This window comes from Protomyctophum parallelum (genome assembly GCF_964188405.1).
Source record: "Protomyctophum parallelum genome assembly, chromosome: 20".
In the NCBI taxonomy this organism is placed as follows: Eukaryota; Metazoa; Chordata; class Actinopteri; order Myctophiformes; family Myctophidae; genus Protomyctophum; species Protomyctophum parallelum.
In genome coordinates, this window is record NC_139718.1 from 16,792,888 (window position 1) to 16,813,419 (window position 20,532).

The 20,532-nt window shown below is 42.3% G+C and overlaps 2 protein-coding genes across 2 annotated transcripts; both read left to right on the forward strand.

The window, feature by feature from the left end:
- The first annotated feature begins 4,165 nt into the window (after nt 1-4,165).
- haus2 (HAUS augmin like complex subunit 2) lies at nt 4,166-9,527 on the forward strand. The gene is made up of 7 exons (XM_083792340.1): nt 4,166-4,228; nt 5,323-5,416; nt 5,801-5,893; nt 6,848-6,917; nt 7,787-7,919; nt 8,404-8,512; nt 9,233-9,527. The coding sequence occupies exons 2-7, from the start codon at nt 5,330-5,332 to the stop codon at nt 9,353-9,355; spliced, it is 615 nt and encodes a 204-aa protein (XP_083648466.1). The 5' UTR covers nt 4,166-4,228; nt 5,323-5,329; the 3' UTR covers nt 9,356-9,527.
- Nucleotides 9,528-10,693: 1,166 nt separating this feature from the next.
- On the forward strand, nt 10,694-20,326 carry lrrc57 (leucine rich repeat containing 57). The gene is made up of 6 exons (XM_083791342.1): nt 10,694-10,833; nt 11,502-11,998; nt 13,795-13,930; nt 14,324-14,592; nt 16,649-16,834; nt 19,376-20,326. The coding sequence occupies exons 2-6, from the start codon at nt 11,915-11,917 to the stop codon at nt 19,415-19,417; spliced, it is 717 nt and encodes a 238-aa protein (XP_083647468.1). The 5' UTR covers nt 10,694-10,833; nt 11,502-11,914; the 3' UTR covers nt 19,418-20,326.
- The last annotated feature ends 206 nt before the right edge of the window (nt 20,327-20,532 follow it).

Here is a 20,532-nt window from a genome sequence, read left to right on the forward strand (position 1 = left end):
ATCTCATCACTCACACTCCTTCACTGGAGACTGGAGCGTCTCACAGCGCCCAAACATTCATTATCACTAGAAGTCTGAAGTATATTCTGCTTTATTAACAAGCCAACATCAAACTATAACACACAACTACCACTACCAGCAACATAAGACTCAAAAAATATATAACCCATTACACAACATTCATTCAGACACATTATATACAGTAGACACAACATACATTCATACAGTAGACCAGGGGTTCTCAACGATTTGCGTCGGGGCCCCTGGAAATGCTTTGGCCATGTCTTGCGAACCCTGCCCTGCCCCCCCTCCCCACCCCCAATACAAATTGACCGCTACAATACATCATAAATAAATACTGAAACCAGTATAACCGTTAAGGAAAGTTTATCCATACAGTAGATTAAGTAGATTGACTTCACATGACGGGCTATTGTCTGGCTGTTTTTCCTTCTTTCTTAACTTTCGTGTTCTTTATTATCAGGGCTTGTGTTTGTCTGAAGACATTTTCATGGTAACTGAAATTCACTTGAAGGATCAGTAAATACATTAGAATATATAATTAGACACAACAACATCCATTCTGGTTTGACAGTTGACATTGATGTCTACTATATGTCTATACTTTAGAGCAGGGCTAAATTAGCCATGCCGTGACCCAGGGGCCCTTCGGGGAAACCGGACGGCGTGGTAGCCTACTGGGTTTGAGACCCTGAAAAGGGACCTTCATTGGCTGTTGATTGTGTTACATTTAGGTCAAAAAGATGAAACACCCCTTGAAAAGCCCAAAAGTGTTGCGCGCCCACGTGCTATTTGAGCCTGTCAAAACATACTGGCCCCGGCGGGGCCCTCGTAGGGGTTAATCCGTCCCTGCTTTAGCAGCTAGCTCTAGACCCCTTTACAGAATCTAGTTGCTAAAGACTTGTGCTGCCACCTAAGGGTCATCTCTTGTAGAAACATTTCACACACTGGCCACACATTAGCACACAACCTCCAGTGTATTGAAGTTAACCCAGTGGTGTAAAGTAACTAGTAGCCTACTGAATTTAACAACTACAGTTTTTAAGTACTTCTTAAAGGCACTTATTTGAAAACTGTAGTTACTAGTTACTTTGTTGATTTAGATTAGATTAGATCATTTTAGATTAGATTAGATTAGTATTATAACAATCACATCCATGTGAAGTGAGGGGCGCTCTTATCATCATACATCACATTCCGCGATCAGCCAATCACATCATTTCCATGACGCACGCACGCACGCACACACACGCACACACACACACACACACACACACACACACACACACACACACACACACGCACACACACAAAAAGCTGAGCATAGGAGGGGCTAGCACCCCTCGAAAACTAATTAACCACTTCAGCCCTAAATATACTTTGGCTATTTGAACATAGACGATATACAACTAAAGCTCACAAGGCTTCGCAAAGCGACCTAGAGAGCAGATATAATCTAACATCGCTTGCTGCTAGGTTTCCCCGTGTCTACAACTCTCTAGTACAGTAGGCCTAGTTCTCAAACCTTTCCGTGTCAAGGACCCCCAAATTGACACCTGGAAAATGTCCAGATGTCATCTACATCTGGAAATTACAAATGGAATTACTGTACAGGACTTGGTAAATGTACTTTGTCACATGCTCCCACTGGTGACATCATTCATTGACATGTACATAACCACAACTAGCATGGACAGACTTTGAGCGCACGTTAAATTTGATTGTGTGATTTAAAGGAGTCTACTGTATGAATGTATTTCTGTGTCTAATGTATAGACTACTGTCTGAATGGATGTTGTGTCTAATGTATAGTCTACTGTCTGAATGGATGTTGTGTCTAATGTATGTCTACTGAATGGATGTAATAACTACACTAACCAACCTATACGTTTCAAGTTTGATTTATCACTATTCATAAGAAGCAAAATTGTATGCAGTCCACAAAGTACTGTGCTACAACAATGACAAAGTAATAACAGAAAATAATAATAATAAGATGAAAATATGAAGAAGCCTCATTTGTAGTCTTCAGATGTTTGACAAGTTTTATATTACAAAACTAAACAAATAACCACATATGTATTAATTTAAAAAGCTTTTGCCAGTGTTTTAACACTTGCATTTAAAGCACATTTATGATTTCTCACAGGTACTAAATCTCTTATTTACTGCGGGTGTGTGTAAGTGGCCACACTTGGCAGCATGAGGAGTCAAAGTATCCCAACCAGCACCCAGGGTAGAGGGGTTCTGTGAAAGAGGCCTGGAGTACGTGTGTCAGATGACACTCTGTAGAAGGACAGAGACCCGGCAGGACAGTCCAGGTACACTCCTACTCTGTTGGAGTCAGAGGGCCGGACAGAGAGTTCAGTTCTCTCCTTATTGTGACGGACAATGTACCTGTCACCACGTTGACCGTCTCCACATTCCAGACTCCAGGACTTGTCGTTGAGTCCAAACCTACTGCTTTGGCCCCGTCCTCTCCTGTTGATTACCCCGTACGCCACCGTTACAGAAACCCAGCTGCTCCACTTCACCTCCCAGTAACATCGTTCGGTCAGAGCCTCTCTATACAGGACCTGTGGCCAGTGGTCAAATCTGTCTTTCCGACGGGGATACGAGTGTTTCTCTCTCGCACGTGTAACCTGTCTGTTGCCGTCTGACAGAGAGAGCGCTCTGTTCGCTGTGTTTGGCTCCAGTGTGAGTTCACTCACATGCAGAACATCCAGAACCTCATCTCTTCCTCCATGACCTGGATCCTCTGCTCTGCGGAGTGGAGCCTTTCTGTCAAAGCTTCTCTTTCTCTGACCAGTTGCAGGCGCTCCTGCTCCCATCTGTTCCTCTCCTCCTTCCATTCATTCTTCTCCTGTATGCTGTTCATTCTCTCCACAGCCTCCAGCCTCCTCGTTCGCACGGAGGAGTAAGCCACTAGTGTTGCTGCTGCCACCGCCGTGACAACGATGGTGAATGCTGTTGTGGAAAAGGCATTTTCATCTTCCATCACCGCCATCACTGCATCTGTGGTTAGTTGCAGGTCTACTAATGGCCAGTTCTGACACATTAGGCCTATTTATACACCGCAGCCAAACTCTCCCGCCTTTCTGTGTTGCAGCTTCCCTGCTAATTGGACAGAGTATTTTGATGTTTGAGATTAAAACTCAAAGTTGAAAGTAACTGAACGAGCACAACTTCAAAAGTGGTCTTTCTGCACAACAAAATATGAGGACCACTCAATGTACAAAGCAAAGAAATGCCAGAACTTACAGGTCCTTCTGGTGCTTTTACGGGCAGTCGTCCGTCCGTCCGTCCGTCCGTCCGTCCGTCCGTCTGTCTGTCCGTCTGTCTGTCCATGTCTGTAATCTGCATACTGTTATAGACCGTTCAGCTGCATATGTCTTTGCACACCCTGTCAGGTCAAGGACGTTCCACCTTAATGTCTATGAGCAGTATACACCAGCTGCTATGCTCATGCACCGTATATGTACTGTACATACCACATACTACACAGATGGATATGTCATGTGTAATTATGCAGATATACAGTATATTGCTTGTAGATGTTCTATTTTCAAATAGCCAATGTATATACCTAGGGTACAAAGACAATTAACTACTAACTAAGGTTTTCATATAATTGCAAAGGAGTAAAGTACAATAATTGCCTCTGAGATGTGGTGGAGTTGGAAATACTCTGGTAAAGTAGGCTAAAGATACCTCACATTTGTACATAATTACAATACTTGAGTAGGCTACATGTACTTATGTACTTTACACCACTGCTAACAACCAGTTATTCCAAGTTTCAATGTGACTTAAATTGTTTTATTATGTTTTTGACACCTGCATTGGCAATGTATGTTCTCTCATGCCAATAATGCTCTGCATGCAAATTTGAAATCAAATTAAATAATTGGCTGAAAGTAAAGACATGGAAAAATCTGGTAATTATTCAATACATCAATACATTAAAAACTAACGAAAATATGTTTTGTAGAATTAGCAGCATGTTGTAAAGTATGCCTAGCAGTCAGTTAATCAATGCTAGATATACAGACGTCAGTTTGGAACAAAAAATTGTTATCCAGTGCGTCCAGGAGGTGGCAGCAGAGAGCAATAGAGCGGAAGTGTCTCCGTCAAACAAACACCACACAGACAGACACAGAGGAAGACGGAAAGGAACAGCAGCAGCATAGCAACAACAATCTGAACGGTGAGTGATTTATTATTAATAATACATGAGATCAACACATGATTGAACTGCACTTTGTTCATTCTCCTCCCCATATAGCCGATCTACAAGCTCACGTGAATTAATTGTGATCTGCTATTGTAATGCTTATAAATGTTTTAACATCATCAACCACGACATGACGTAACTAAACAACATGAGACTGGTTTATCTTACAAATATATTACAATTACATATCAACATGTGTGTTACGTACATTCAGGTCTCTCTTTAATCTTTTATGTTATTAACTTTTAATAATTGATATAGGCCTAAATACGTTTGTTTTACATGTAATTTTCAGTTTATTGTTTTCAAAAATGTCCGCGCCGACGTTTTCATTTGATCAACATCAACCACGTGGTCATGACGTCTAGACACACCCCCTGGGTCCTAGCCTTTGATATGGATCAAACCTAGCCCCATATGTGCCCTCCTTAGAGTATATATATATATATATATATATATATATATATATATATATATATATATATATATACTCTAAGGTGCCCTCTCCCTACGCTCATTCTGTAGCTCCGAGCAGAATGAGCGTAGGGAGAGGGCACATATGGGGCTAGATCAAACCAGTATTTCTAAGGCTCTGGATCAAACTATGTTCCAATGTATTTATTATTTAGTAACAAGCTCTTGTTTATTCTTTTCAAATTAGAGTTGTTCCATTATACCACTACTCAGTATCAGAAAAGCTGCTGATAAAAGCTGGCTAAAATGCTGGTATCAGCGAGTCTGCCAGTCTGCAATTTCAATACCACACACTTTATCACATGACAGTCATGTTTTTTTTTTTTTTTTTTTTTCCTAGATCAAACGTTTACATTTCAAAGACCCCCATAACTAGAGTTGCATACCTGTAATTGTCCATTAGGAACGCCCTCAAGGAACCACATACCAGCTCTGGCAGTGTGATAAAAAGTAAATGAATAAAATAAAATAAAAATGGTTGCGGAAGTGGTTCCAAATGTGATGTAACCGTTTCCGGTTCCTCAATGTTTGGAGTTGGAGTCTTTGTGGAATGATGAATACAATCCCATTATTGACCAAAGTGCTCTCTTTAGTTTCAGCATGAATCATTGGGACAAATCTCCGATTACAGTGACACCAGTCGCCGCCCTGCTGGCTAGATGTGTTGCCAGAGGAACCATATCGCAGGTGAGGAGAAAATAGTAATACTAGGGGGCGGGCCCTGTCTTGCCATATGCCTAATCTCATTGGGCATTTTTTATTATTAAAAAAAAACATTAACATTTAGTGAAAATGTTCGATCTACATTGACGTGTTTGAAGCTTGTGCATCTGAATTATTTGATCAATCAAAATAAAAAAGTAATTAATAAAATAATCGATAAGAAGATAATCAATATTTGCAGCCCTAGAAAATACTACAGCCAACATTATGTTAACTGCATGACTCCTAGCGCCCCTATTCTGGGACCAAAAATAAACTACAACTTGTACAACACATTAACAACACAAATGGTTTCAACCCTGTTCTTATTGGTTCTTATCGGTTGTCTGTCCGTCCGTCCGCCCTCAGGAGGAGTTAGATGCTGTCTCCAGAGACAGCAGTGTCTCTGATTCCCTCCAGGAAACTGAACAACACTTCAAAATGAAGAGAAGACGTGATGAGGTACCGGGATAATGGTTCAGGACAGCTGAGAGGGAGACGTGTAGGAGAGACACTGAGAGGAAGACAGTGTAGGAGAGACAGACAGCTGAGAGGGAGACAGGCAGCTGAGAGGGAGACAAGTGTAGGAGAGACAGACAGCTGAGAGGGAGACAGTGTAGGAGAGACAGACAGCTGAGAGGGAGACAGTGTAGGAGAGAGAGACAGCTGAGAGGGAGACAGTGTAGGAGAGAGAGACAGCTGAGAGGGAGACAGTGTAGGAGAGACAGACAGCTGAGAGGGAGACAGGCAGCTGAGAGGGAGACAGTGTAGGAGAGACAGACAGTTGAGAGGGAGACAGTGTAGGAGAGACAGAGTGACAGACAGCTGAGAGGGAGACAGTGTAGGAGAGACAGACAGCTGAGAGGGAGACAGTGTAGGAGAGACAGACAGCTGAGAGGGAGACAGTGTAGGAGAGACAGACAGCTGAGAGGGAGACAGTGTACGAGAGACAGACAGCTGAGAGGGAGACAGTGTAGGAGAGACAGGACAGCTGTACTCAATTCATCAGTAATACATACACAGATAATACATAATCTATACACAGAAAAAGTAGGAGCGGCTGGGCGTTAGGGGATTCTACTACACTACAAGCAGGCAAGATGCTTGTCGACGCCTCAACTGCCCTACAGCAGTGCTTCTCAAAGTGGGGTTTAGGTACCCCCAGGGGTCCTTGAGAGGGTTCCCAGCTAAATGATTTGATAGCTAGGAACTCAATGGAAGGGGCAGTAACTGAGTGTGAGGCAGTGAGAGTGTACAAACGGAACCAAATCTGGACCCTTATGGGGCTGTAACTCTGAGAATATACAAATGGTGCATTTTGCATTTGGTTCCATTTGTACACTCTGAGTCATGGAGGTCTGTGGTCTAAATAATGCAGCCTCCGCATAACATCCATGTTGCTGCTGCTGTTCTCAGCTGCAGATGGAGTTGGATATGTTACGTCTGGAGAAGGACACTGCAGACGTTTCTCACAAGTTCTACCTGAGTAAGTCTCATGTTTCTGAGTAAACTTTTTAGTTTAGTACATAGAAAATATATTATTGTTGTCGGGAAGAAACCTCTTATCTCCATATTCTAACTTGTTGTGTATTTTCATAAATGTACTTTTATCCGACAGAGACTATAGACCGTATATTATAAATATATTCAGGTCTGAGGTTGGAATACCAATTTGATCCAATCAGGAGAGAGGCCTCAACCGGTGATCATGATAAACAAGTGAAATTTGAAGTGATGGAGGACATTCTTTTTAAATGGAACAGATAAATCATCGTTGTGGTGAATAGCAAAGCAGACCTATACTTACTGTAGCAGTCAAGTCTGAAATGTTTTGGGGTAAAATCCAAATCCAAATTTAGGTGGCAGCATACATGGTACATTTTCCCCTCATGCTTGAGCCGATGGTGGAGTGCACACGGAAATAGAATGTTTTGCAGTTCCACAGTGACACTCAGACACTCAGTGACACTTGTTCCGCATAACTTGACTCTCACATGAGACAGAGTTGTGTGAGTTAGATAAGAGAGATAGAACGAGGGTCATGTGTGTGTGTATGAATGTGTGCAGAGCACCATATAAATGTATTCTTGAAGTGTTCTGTGAACACTGACGACTGAATTTATTTATGCAAACTGAGCCAGGGTATTAGAGGCCTAGGGCTCAATAAGCATTATGACCTGTCCCCTTTTTCGCCATCTTGGACACTTTATTATTATTATGCCAAATGGACTCCCACCAAATTGTGGTGTTCTTGTGCTAAATTGCACTGTTGGAATACATATGTAATGATCGATGCTGAAAATAAACTGAACAACATGTGAACATGTGATTGTGTGTTGATGCTGCTGATCCCAGGCCAACGGTTGGAGGTGGTCCAGAGGTTCTCCAGTCACCTGCAGGTGGTTCTGAAGGCACAGAGCAGCCTCCGACAGAGACTGATGAGACCCATGCGCCAAACCAACCTGCCCATACAGGCCGACCTGCACAGGTGTGTGTGTGTGTGTGTGTGTGTGTGTGTGTGTGTGTGTGTGTTACAACTTGCAACCAATTCAGACTGCTCTGATTTTTCACAAATTGCAACAAGAATATGTTCTATCACGAAAATATATCCAATATAGAAACAATAAGTGACTTAATCTTGCTCATGCAGGTTAATAAGAATAATCAAAAAGCAGGTTTTTATATTTTCTTAATTGTCAATGACTAAATCGATTTGTCTGATTACGCGTCTTAAGGCTCATTCATAGTCTGGATTTTTCGGTGGTGAGGTGACCACTCCGGTGGTGAGTGAGTAAAAACAGAGAGAAGGGCTGGGGAGAGCGGTGGTTTGCTCTTCACCGCGGCTCCGTGACGTCATCTTGTAGTTACGGTGGTCACCTCACCACCGATAAATCAGACTATGAATAGGCCTTTATACTTTGTGGTACAATGGGGGCATACAAAAATAGCGAATGTGTTATGTTGTTGTGTAGGTATGTGGTGGAGCTCATCCGCATGGTGGTGGACTTCATAGAGAAGCTGGACAGAAACCTGGAGATTGTTCGCTCTGTTCCCACTGTGGACCAGTCCATGGTTCAGCTGGTGAGAGCTCACACCTAACATATACTGAACCCATCACACCAGTTCAACCATGGACCAGTCCATGGTTCAGCTGGTGAGAGCTCACACCTAACATATACTGAACCCATCACACCAGTCCATGGTTCAGCTGGTGAGAACCCACACCTAACATATACTGAACCCATCACACCAGTTCAACCACTTGGAACCTGGCATGGCATCCTCTTTTTTGGGCATGTCATTGTAGACGAACAGGGCTATTTATACAGCAGACACCTGTCTGTGTCTGCTGTAAAAAATAGGGCTTTTACGTTCAATCACAATAATACACGCAAACACAATGTCACTTTTTGTTGATTTGACTATTTGCATTTAGGAAAAAGATCCGGCAATTGAATCACTGTTTGTTATTGTACATGTCTACTACTGACAGTAGTAGACAATGACTGGCTTTTGAAAACTGATTTGTAATGTTACATATTGTCAGAATGTGATTTGTTTGCATTTGTTTCTTGTTTCTGACTTTGAGATGCGTTTCTCTGTGCAATCAATGTAGATACAGGTAGATGGAAAATATTTCAAACAAATGTTCTACAAAGAAAATGGGTTTTGAATGTTTTGACATGAAAAATAACTAAGGGCTTAAGTTAACCCTCCCTCTCTCTCTCTCTGTTGCTCTTCATCTCTGACCCTCCTCCTCTGTGTGTGCGTCCGTCCACCCATCCATCCATCATCCTACAGAACACAGCGGTGGTTCAGTTGCTGGACCAGGTGTCAGAGGTGGAGAGTTTATCCAAGCAGGTGTTGCAATGGAAGGATCACCACAGCAGCATGCTGAGTCTCTCCAACGCCTCCACAACGTGACCAACGGATCAAATGGCTTATACTCCACGATGAAAATTATGTTTTCACTTTTACCTCTGTGGTGGAGTGACAGGCCCATAACGGCTAGCTATCCTGTTTAAAGTAGCATCAACCCCAAACCAATTTTAACATGAGCAAAAAATGTTTTTACCTGGATCCCCCAGTGATTACACTTTGACAGTTGTTTATATTGTTTATATGTTTTATAATATGTTTTTTACTTTTTTTTAAATAATATATAGTTAGTTTTACCCTGGCCTCCTACTACTTCTGCATCTCAATGAGTTAAGTGATCACAGCATATCCAGACGGAACTGAAAGGTGTACAGAGTGACCGCTGAGCCTCTTGACATAACCATTTCTTCTGAGGCACTGAAGCTCCTCCTCCCAGTGTTACATGATGAGGTTCTCAGCTCCTGATTGGCCTATTTCTCTGTGCATGGAACTTGTGACTGGATCTCTATTAGAATGAAAGAAACATTGTACTGTTATACATTGTGTTTATGTTCTTATGTGCACACTGGAATAAGCTCCAAAGCTTAAAATATTTATTAAGGTTCCTTAACTTCCTTACAGTATTGTGGAGATGATGTTTTGAGCCTCACGTCTCTTTATCAGACGTCTGAGGTCAGAGGTCTGATGAAGAGCCATGAAACTTCATCATGTCTTGTCTTGTCAACTATGGTGTAAGTAAGGAACCTTAATAAATATTTTAAGTTTAGGAGCTTAATCCAGTCAGTGTGAGGACCGGACCTTATCTTCCTTCTTCTATTAGTAACCTGGCGTTTAGTTAGTGGATATGCGTGCTCTATTTAATGTTTCTATGTTCTTATGTGCCTAATAAAAAAGATGCATTTATATCAAGATATGTTTGTATTGAGTCTCAATCAAATTTGTTCTCAAAGTGCGGTCAAATATACAGGTACTGTATATCAATTTGAGTGTCCTTTTCCCTCCTTTGCGGGGGGGGGGGGGGATTGTGAAAGGGAATTGTGTTGTAAAACCCCCAACAAAATATACTATTAAAAATGTGTATTCACAGACACACAAATGTAAGATAGATTTCATATTCACTTACTTCCTATTCATGAATATGAAATTCCATAAAATATTGGAAAAAAATGAATTAATCTTAATTAAAACATTCATATGCTGAAGACATTGTACCATCTCCCATCCTATATTCACCACATTCAGATTGAAGAACACATAAGTTTGTAATGATTTTTTTTTAAAGACAATTGTACACAAATCTATTCAGGGCAAAAGAAAGTCCCCTATGACCCAATCCTGGCGCATGCGCAGAGGCATCGCCCTAGTTGCTAATGTGCTAATAGCTTTTAGCAGTCGGTGGATTAGAGCTGTGTGTGTGTAGCTGTCAACATAATGTAAACAACATTATTAAACATTCTATTAACGGCTCCGCACGTTTTTTCACAGTAATTTTTCTGTTTTAAAGGACAAACGAGTGTTTTAATGTAAGTAAAACTGTCGTTATTTACATTGTAGTATTTGTATGCTTCTTAGTTTAGCTAAATGGCTCAGTGATCCCACCCAAAATGTATGTAATATCGTTTTTTTTATTATTCACAGATAGCTGATAACTAATACGTAATATTTAGAAATTAATTATAATTGATTGCTTTCTGTTTACTTGGCTCTTGTCATCTATTACGTGTAATGCTATGTACTGTGTTTAATACTTTAGTGTTGCTGTTTAAAGTAAATAACATATTCTCTATAGCTCCACCTCTCACACATCCTGCTGCTTAGCCTAAGATTTAGACACTCGTAGATGTGTTTTATCGATTCTAACATTTTCAAATGTCAGAATCTTAGGCTACCTGCTGCTTGTTGTTGTTTAATTGCCAGATATTGTTTAATTTGTATTTATTTTTGTTATACATTACAGCTGTATGCTATTCACTTGTTCACACATACTGTTATTTAAATAACACGACAGCCTGTTTGCTTGCTTGTCCAAAAATGTACAGAATGTTATTTTAGCATGTTGCTTAGACAGATTGCTTTTATGTGTGCTTGGTATCCTTTTCACTTTGAAGCAGTTGCTATAAGGGTGTCAGCTAAATGCTTCTCTTCTAATTCTCTAATTCAGCGGTTATCCTCTCCCCCTTCTCTCCTATAGATTCCCAGCATCACCACCAGGCCAGAGAGGAAATGACAGAGCTAATTATTGATTGATTGATGATTATCGATGATTATTACTCTATATGAGATCACAAGGTCTTTATTGATCCGATCTCAGAGACTCAAAACTGTTGTTGGCAGCAGGGTGGCTGTCAATACAGCTAACGATAAACTGATTCTAGATCAGTTTTACACAGTGTATTGTACAGTTATAGGTTAGTTTATTGTAATATTATACTTTTAGTGTGTTTAGTAACCTATCATTGTCAGTAAGTGTCCTCTGGGGTTAGGGTCCGTTTATTCGGGCATTACAGTTGGGACTAGTTGTGTGTGTTAAGGCTGTTGAAAGGTTCCTAGGGTTAGTTTAGTCTGTTAGGACTCGTGCATCGAGGATAGTCTTAGGAGCCTATAATGGGAAACAGCGCGCTCAAATCCCACCTGGAGACGTCGCAGAAGACTGGGGTCTTCCAGCTGACTGGGAAAGGACTGATGGAGGTATGAAACTGTTAGAGTTGTTCACTGCCTAATACTGCCTAAAATGCTGGTATCGGCAAGTATGCCAGTCTATGCCATTCCGATACCACGTCATTTATCACATGATTTCATGTAGTCATGTTTTGTTTTTTTCAGTTGACGTTGCACGACTGTATTACTCTTACTGTACTATTTGTATTTAGTATTTACATTATTATTTTTACTAACTTGATGCTGCACATTAACAATTTCACAATTGTTAAATTGTTAATTTGTATTTATTCCTAGATCAGTGGTTCTCAACACTTTTAATTTCAAGGATCCCTGGAGTGTACAAATGGAACCAAATGGATTGAGTTACAGACCTGTAAAGGTCCATTTGGAACCCAGATGGTCCACTTTGAGAACCACTGTCCTAGATTTTTTAGTTTGTTATCAGATCAGTACTCGGTATACCATCAACCAATACACACGTTGTATCCGAATCGGTAACGCCGTAACTTGAAGGACAAAATGGTATCGGATTCGGTACATCTCTAAAAGCTCAGTTAAGTCTCATTTAAACTGAGTAGTACAGCTAGCTAATTATCTCAGCAGACATTCTGGGATGGAAGGGCTGCTTTGATGTAGAGATGATGTAAGACAGTCACAAAACCTTGGATTCGAACCCTCGGTAAAGGGAATCTCCTCGGGACGCTGTGGGTGCTGGCGGCGTGCTTCCTCCTCCGCGTCATCAGTGCCCATACCCTAGGCGGGGTTGGCGAAAGGGCCTTTCTGTGTGGAGTTTGCATGTTCTCCCCGTGTCCCCTAGGGTAGGTACCCTCACAAAAAACATGCAGTAATCCTGGTGTCTAAACTGCCTCCCCCTGGCTAGCCGGGGCGCCTGATGGAGGGGAAAGGAACTGGTTGGAATAACGTGTTCCTTCCACGCGCTACGTCCAACCAGGTAAACTCTCCCCTGTCAGGTGTAAAGGAGCAACTTGGACACTCATGCATGAAGGAAGCATGAGTTCAAGTCCGTTGCTCTCCCCAGGTTGGCGGAGGGTGTGTACAGCCCAGGATCACATTAGATAATTGACACAGGGGTGAAAATTGGGTTACAAAATTGTGGGATAAAAAATGGGAATCTCCATTGGCTGGGGGGGTGATATTAGCCTCCCGAGGAATGTGTGAGTAAGTGAATCCACTTTATGATTCTGGCTAATGCCAGGCTAGGAAATATTAGGCTTCTGGTTGTCATGCAGAGCCTCTGAGCCACTAGTGCTCAATTTTAATTAATAAAATAATCAATTTTGAGCTCAAGTCCCACCTGGAGATGTCACAGAAGACTGGGGTTTTCCAGTTGGCTGGGAAAGGACTACTGGAGGTATGAAACACAGTAGTACCCTGCTGCAGTTAAGCCTCACTAATAATCCGTAGTACAACGGTGTTGCTTGCCAGTTGCCATAAATGCAGTAGTACCACTAGTTCTGATAAGGTAAAGGTAACATCACCAACAGTGTTCATCCTCAAATGTCTTCAGTTACCTAATAAACAGTCTAATAGAAATAGTCAACAGTGTTTACCCTTCCACTGCCCCCCTCCCCCCCCCCCCCCCCCTATGTGGACGTGAAGTCCACATACAGTACCAGCTCTGACAGAGTGATGAAAACTCGTTCCGGAAATGGTTCTAAATGTGATGGAACCAATTCCGGTTCTGACCTCAATGTTGGATCTAATTCCTCCGGTTCTGGATCCCAATCCTAATTGTGGGTGGATAGTTACTGACCTGGGGTCAAGGGTCAAAGGATGAATAGTGTTTTTATTTTTCCTTCCAGTTCCCAGAGGAGCTGCAGAGACTGACGGGAAACCTGCGTACGGTGGATCTGTCAGCTAACAAAATAGAGATGCTGCCCCCTGCTATTGGCAACTTCACACACATGAAGAGTCTCACACTCAACTGCAATAAACTCAGTAAGGTTGTACGTGCGTGCGTGCGTGTGTGTGTGTGTGTGTGTGTGTGCGTGTGTGTGTGTGTGTGTGTACCGTAGTTCGATTAACCCCTAGTTTACATTCTTGTAAAATTATCGTCTGTTGGGTGGAACTGGAAGCCATGTTGCTTTTCAGGATTCAAATATAAAAATAGCAAAAGTAGCAGATCTACAAAACGCGTTGCTTCATACATTATGTCGTTTCTTCACTTGTGGATCTGCTACTTTTGCCAGATGCTGTCTAGTGTCTTTTAGTATGATCAAGATGGGCATTCATTAAAGAAAATACACAGACATTTTAAAATATGGAGATAGGCGGTTTCTGCCCGACACCGACGATATCGACTCAATATGTCCTTTCCTTTCCTGCACACAGCCAGCATTCCCAGTGAGATCTGCAAGCTGAAGAAACTGGAGACCCTCAGCCTCAACGGGAACCAGCTGCAGCAGCTGCCCCCCACCGTGGGCCAGCTCAAGGCCCTGAGGACCTTCTGCCTGTCCGGGAACCAGTTCAGAGACTTCCCCTCTGGGCTGGGCACCCTCAGGATGCTGGACATGCTGGACCTGTCCAGGAACCACCTCCAGGTGGTCCCCCCCGAGGTGTCGACTCTGCAGACCATAGAGATCAACCTGAACCAGAACCAGGTAACAGAGCCTCTTTACCACAGGCATAGGCAGCAGAATAGATTTTGAAGGTGAAGGTGCAGATTCCCGTGCAGATATCAAGCGGAGGTCCCTCTACTGTACCCTCTACTTTACTGTACTGGCACACCCGAAATCACCATATATACAGTTAATATGTGCGTGTGTGTTTGTGTGTGTGTTAGGTTGCGCACAGGTGGTGAAAAACAACCATGCTGTTTTCGTGCTCAGACGCAACCACCCAGCCAGCCACCCACACACATAGCTCCGTAAGGGAGTGGTTGCACCAAATATAAAATAAAGGTGAAAGTCACAAAAAAAACATTAAATAAAAAAAGAAATTATGGCACGCCTGCGTTGCTGCAAGAACAAGCCGATAGGTGAGTTACGTAAGCAGCGTAGCAGCCAAGTCTATGGACGTTTAATGTTTGCTTTAAGCAGTGACATAAAATAAATCACACTCACAATCAGTGATTGTGATTTATTTTATTGTTTAGTAGCCAAAAACGTCAAGACGTCTAATTGCCTATTATGTAATGGATGCCACGGGCGTCAAGACGTCTCTCCCTTGGGAATTTAATTCTTTTTTTTTTTTTTTTTTTTTTTTTCATCCATATTTTGAAAATTCCTCTAATCTGGTGTACAGGTGATGACATGCACATTACATGCATAATATAATTACAAATTCTTTCTTTCTTTATAATGGGAGAATTGGCACTCAGAGCCTAAACTGGTGACCACCTGGTGGCGCTTAATGTAATTTTGTCCAATGAAAGCATCACATTGTAATGTGTTGTAGATCTGCAATTTAGGAAAATCTTTGAAAACGTTGAAAATAATTGCCCAAAATGAGGATGGTGAAATAAAATAAAAAATCTGACCTGTCTGAAGTGAGTGGTGCAACAGCACTTAGGGACATTGCTGTTCCTTGGTGTGGATGCACCACTCAAAAATGTTGACACATCATGGTCTGTATAATTGCTGATACCAAAGTCAAATACATTTGTCCGATATATTATTGGCCAAACGGACATAGAGGTCCGACTCTAAAATAAAGGAAAGGTATCCATCAGCCTATCCATGTTCTAAACCACTAGTTCTCAAACCTTTTCATGTCAAGGACCCCCAAACTGACATGTATTTAGCCGTGGACCCATATCAAATATTTGATGCCAGGGACACTCGGAAGAGAAGATTTGTGTTAAACAAATCACACCTGTGTGAAGTGAGGGGCGCTCTTATCATCGTACATCATCATGAATCATCTCATACTGGCCAATCAGAATGCCTGTTGCCACAAATTTATGTCATATTTGATCTGACATTTGACCTAATTTCTCCTTTCATTGTCGATGGCAGATATGAGACGTGTGGGGACAAGATTACGTACATTTTCCCTGCATTGTCAATGGTATTTAATGTACCGGTATGTGTTGCGGACATTTTGTGGGGACAAAATAAATCCCCACTTTGAAAACCAGTGTTGGCCCAGGCCGTAGCGTAACGGTCTGGGCACCGGACTGGTAATCCAGTCGCAGTGTGCCGCGGGTTCGACTCCCGGACCCGACACGGCCTTTACTGCATGTCATCCCCCCATCTCTCTCCCGTTTCCTGTCAGCCTACTGTCTGTCCCTTCAAAAATCAATAAAAGGCGTAAGCCGCAAAAAAATATCTTAAAAAAAAAAAGAAAAAAAAAAAAGAAAACCAGTGTTCTAAACAGCTTGGACTTCAGTCTTCATCAAACAGAACATTCAGGCCCAGGCCGTAGCGTAACGGTCTGGGCACCGGACTGGTGATCCAGTCGCGGTGTGCCGCGGGTTCGACTCCCGGACCCGACACGGCCTTTACCGCATGTCATCCCCCCATCTCTCTCCCGTTTCCTGTCAGCCTACTTTCTATCCCTTAAAAAATCAATAAAAGGCGTAAGCCGCAAAAATAAAATCTTAAAAAAAATAAATAAAAAAAAACAGAACATTCATATGAACCGCGAGGGGCAGGTTTATAAATCTACGGGGACATTATTCTGTGTTCTAAAGAGATCTCTCCTCTCATCATCTAGATCTCTGTGGTGTCCGAGGAAGTGTCCAAGTGTCCAAGGCTGAAGGTTCTCCGCCTGGAGGAGAACTGTCTGGAGCTGTCCTCCATCCCCGTGTCCATCCTGACCCAGTCCCAGGTGTCGCTGCTGTCTGTGGAGGGGAACCTGTTTGAGGTCAAGAACATCAGAGACCTGGAAGGCTACGACAAGGTACTTACAACCCTACCATACCCATTCTAGCGGGGACCATTCGCCCCAAGATAGATCTACAAGCTCACAACGCATCGCATTCACTTCCTGCCCCGTAACTTAACTAATTTACTGCCAAGGATGACTTTGACCACTTTTGGGGTTTTGTATTGAGGTCGTTCGCACCGTGTTTCGAGCTTGTGGATCTGCTTCTTTTTTTTTTTTTTGCTTTGCTTGAGGGACAGACAGTAGGCTGGCAGGAAATGGGGGAGAGAGATGGGGGAGTGACATGCAGTAAAGGCCGTCGGGATCGGGAGTCGAACCCACGGCACACTGCCAGACTCGGGCTACCGGCCAAGGTGCCTGGACCGCTGAGCCACGGCCCAGGCCATGGATCTGCTACTTTTGGTGCTTTTCATGTGACGCTGTAGGATGATCAAGTAGGGCGTTAATTCACGAAAAACTTAAAATATGGAGATAAGAGGTTTCTGTCCGACACCAACTCTAAAGTACACAGTCCATGTGCTATGTGCATACATTATACAGTATATGCACACAGCTGGGAATAGAAGGGAGAGAGCCAATTCACTGTTGCCTAAACAGGTGTTATGTTTTTTTACCTTTATTTACTGTTCACTGAGAACGAATTATCTTTTTCAGGAACACTGCTACGCACGCACCCACGCACGCACACATGCAATAGAGAGCAGGATTAGTAAACCAACATGTTTTGACCACAACCGGTCTTCATCGGGGCTAAATGATGAAGACCTCTTGTGGTCGAAACATGTTGGAACACAGAATCGATTGAGTGATCATTAAAATAAGCATGCTCTGAAAATGCAGTCGGCCCACCGGTCTCATGGGTGGGCCCTGATTGCTTTTGATATGTCTCAACTTAAGTGGACCCTGATCCGGAAAAAGGTTGTGTACCACTGTAACATAGAATTCCTAGGTTACGGTAATGTCAAACAGAATCCACTGTTGCCTAAACAGCTGTCATGTTTTCATTCAGTTGCACACGCCCATGAGTTTTTACAGTGCAGAACCAATATGTTTACACTCACACACGCATAATCCAAAATAATTAAACACTGTCCTATGACTCAGGTTGTTGTTCTATTGAAGGATGTGTATGTGTGTGCCGGCCACACTGGGAGAACTAACTGCTAGCCAAGTTAGCTAAGCTCTCTGCAATAATGGGATTTTGTGCCATTCTCTCGTTCAGGCTTTTCTTAGAGGGATGAGGGATCAGTTGGTGAAAGTTGAGGCTCAGACAGTTTACTAAGCCATGTTAGCGTCATAATCTGTCAAGTCTCATCGACTACACTACTACTACTAATAATAATAGGGGTGTTTTCTTTTTATAGTTTCGCTGCTGGTAATGTTGTGCAACTGGCCGTGTGGCTTACAGTAATAAATACAACCAGATCTGTCCACATTGAAAACAAGCGTTTGGACAGAAACCTCTTATCTCCATATTCTAACTGTTAGTTTCAAGTAAATTAACGTACTTGATCACTACTTGATACTACAGCGTCACGCAAAAGCAGCAGATCTACAAGCTCGAAACACGACACAGAGCGACACGTTTTTATTTTTTTAGATTACCGGTAGTTTTGGGGCTTTTTATTGATAGTGAACAGTAGACAGACAGGAAAGGGGGAGATAGATGGCTGGGTGACGCGAGGCAAAGGCCGTCGGGCTCGGGAGTCGAACCCGTGGCACGCCGTCCAGCTGGCTTGGCAGCCTAGGTGACCAGACGGTTGAGATAACCGTCCCGGCCATAGTCCGACTCTCTTATTAAGAGGGATAAGAAATCAAAATAATGAAAACAATATTGTTTAAATCATCTGTCGGGTGGAAAACCTGTCTACAACTAGCAGATCTACAAGCTCAAAACATGTCTGTTCGGACCGCAGTTTCCAGGCACTAGTATGATCAAATAGTGGCGTTAATTTACAAAGCAAACACAAAAAGTTAGAACATGGAGATAAGAGGTTTCGGCACGACAACAGTTAAATCATTATATGCTTGTCCACCCAGTTGTCATTGACTTTAGTGCATAACACCAAACCTCGGGTACCAGTGTGCCTCCCAGAGCCTAGAACAGTGTTTCTGAAAACATTTTAATTTCAAGGACCCCCATAACTCTGAGTCGTAGGAATTATGGGTCCATTTCGTTTCATTTGTATGATATCAGAGTTACAGAACCTTTACCTCTGGTCCATAGCATTTAGGAGTTCTCCTTAACACTAGGCGACTCTTTTCTCCCCCCTATTCCGCCAGTAGCGCAGTCTCGACTTTAGTCAAAATAAAGAATGCACTTTTGCTACTCATCAAAACAAAGATGTTTTAAGGTGTTGAAAGACTCTCAGCCCCCCACCTTCCATATAAAATACACCTTTTGACCATAAAATCTAATATTCCACCGGATGGAAACATTTTTTTAGCTACTCCAGTGCGGCACCTACAGATCTTATGAATAGTAAAATTCCATTGACCATTGACACTGTCCTAGAAAGAGTCTCTATTTGTTCTTTCTCTTCTTCTTCTTGTCAGTATATGGAGCGCTTCACCGCCAACAAGAAGAAGTTTTCCTAAGGTAAACGGCACAACAAAACAACTTACATTGTTGCCCCCTGGGGGCAGGATGCTGATCTGCAAGTGAAAACCCTGAGAGGCGACGATGATGGCTAGCTAACAACATGCAGCACTATAATAACAAACAATAACCACAATACAAAAAGACGACAGACTTGTAAGTTGGACATTACTCTGACTCTCTTATTAAGAGAACGCACACAGGGCCATGTTGTGGGTCCAATGAATTAAAGCCTCGCAAACCCGAGATCGAACCTGCAAACTTTCCATTCCAAGGACGGTTCGCTCTGGCTCAGGCTGAAGAAAGAAGTACAGGGCTGTCGGTTCTACACACTGCATTCAAAACATTTCAATTTTATTATTTATAAAAAATCTTCTTTCAACATCACTTAAGTGCTTTCCACAACAACAGAAAGAGAGAGGATCTATCACATGCCAGCATGTTCCGTTGTCCTCCATTTGGTCAGTCTCACTACTGTGGGTGGGTATTAAGGTTGGTGGGGACTCCGGGGAGGGGGTACACTGAGATGATCAAATATATTCCCACAGATGCTTGACTTAATAACTATCTGCTCATTGATGTGCTTTGATGTGAATTGTATCTTTATGACAAAGGCTCTGTGTAAATGTCAAATGTGGCCAAAGAGAGATTGATATGTTCAAACAGCTGAGAGATGCAGGCAGTCACAGACTGTACCCAATATGTCTTTATAATGATTCTACCTGATGGTCAAGAACAGTGCAACAATAAGTGAACTGGTTTCGCACTGAGATCTCAAAGAACACAGTATATTAATGACCAGCTGAATTGAACATGTTTAACACATAATGGGGAGATCGTTAACGATTGATGTCAAATTTGTATTTTATTTTATTGAGTAGTTTTATATTAAAAGTCCCTAAAAGGCCTATCTTAATTACTAACTGTCAAACACAAACATAATGCATTATTACATCGGCAGGTAGTAACCAATTTCAACTAACTCACTTTTTGGTCAGAAACCTCGGGTTGAGAAACTATGCTCTTGGTGGAGCATTGGCATGGCATGTTGGCTCTATAAATTCTATTGAATCTTTCTGGTCCCGAATACTGAAACAATGTCTGAAGAATTGTA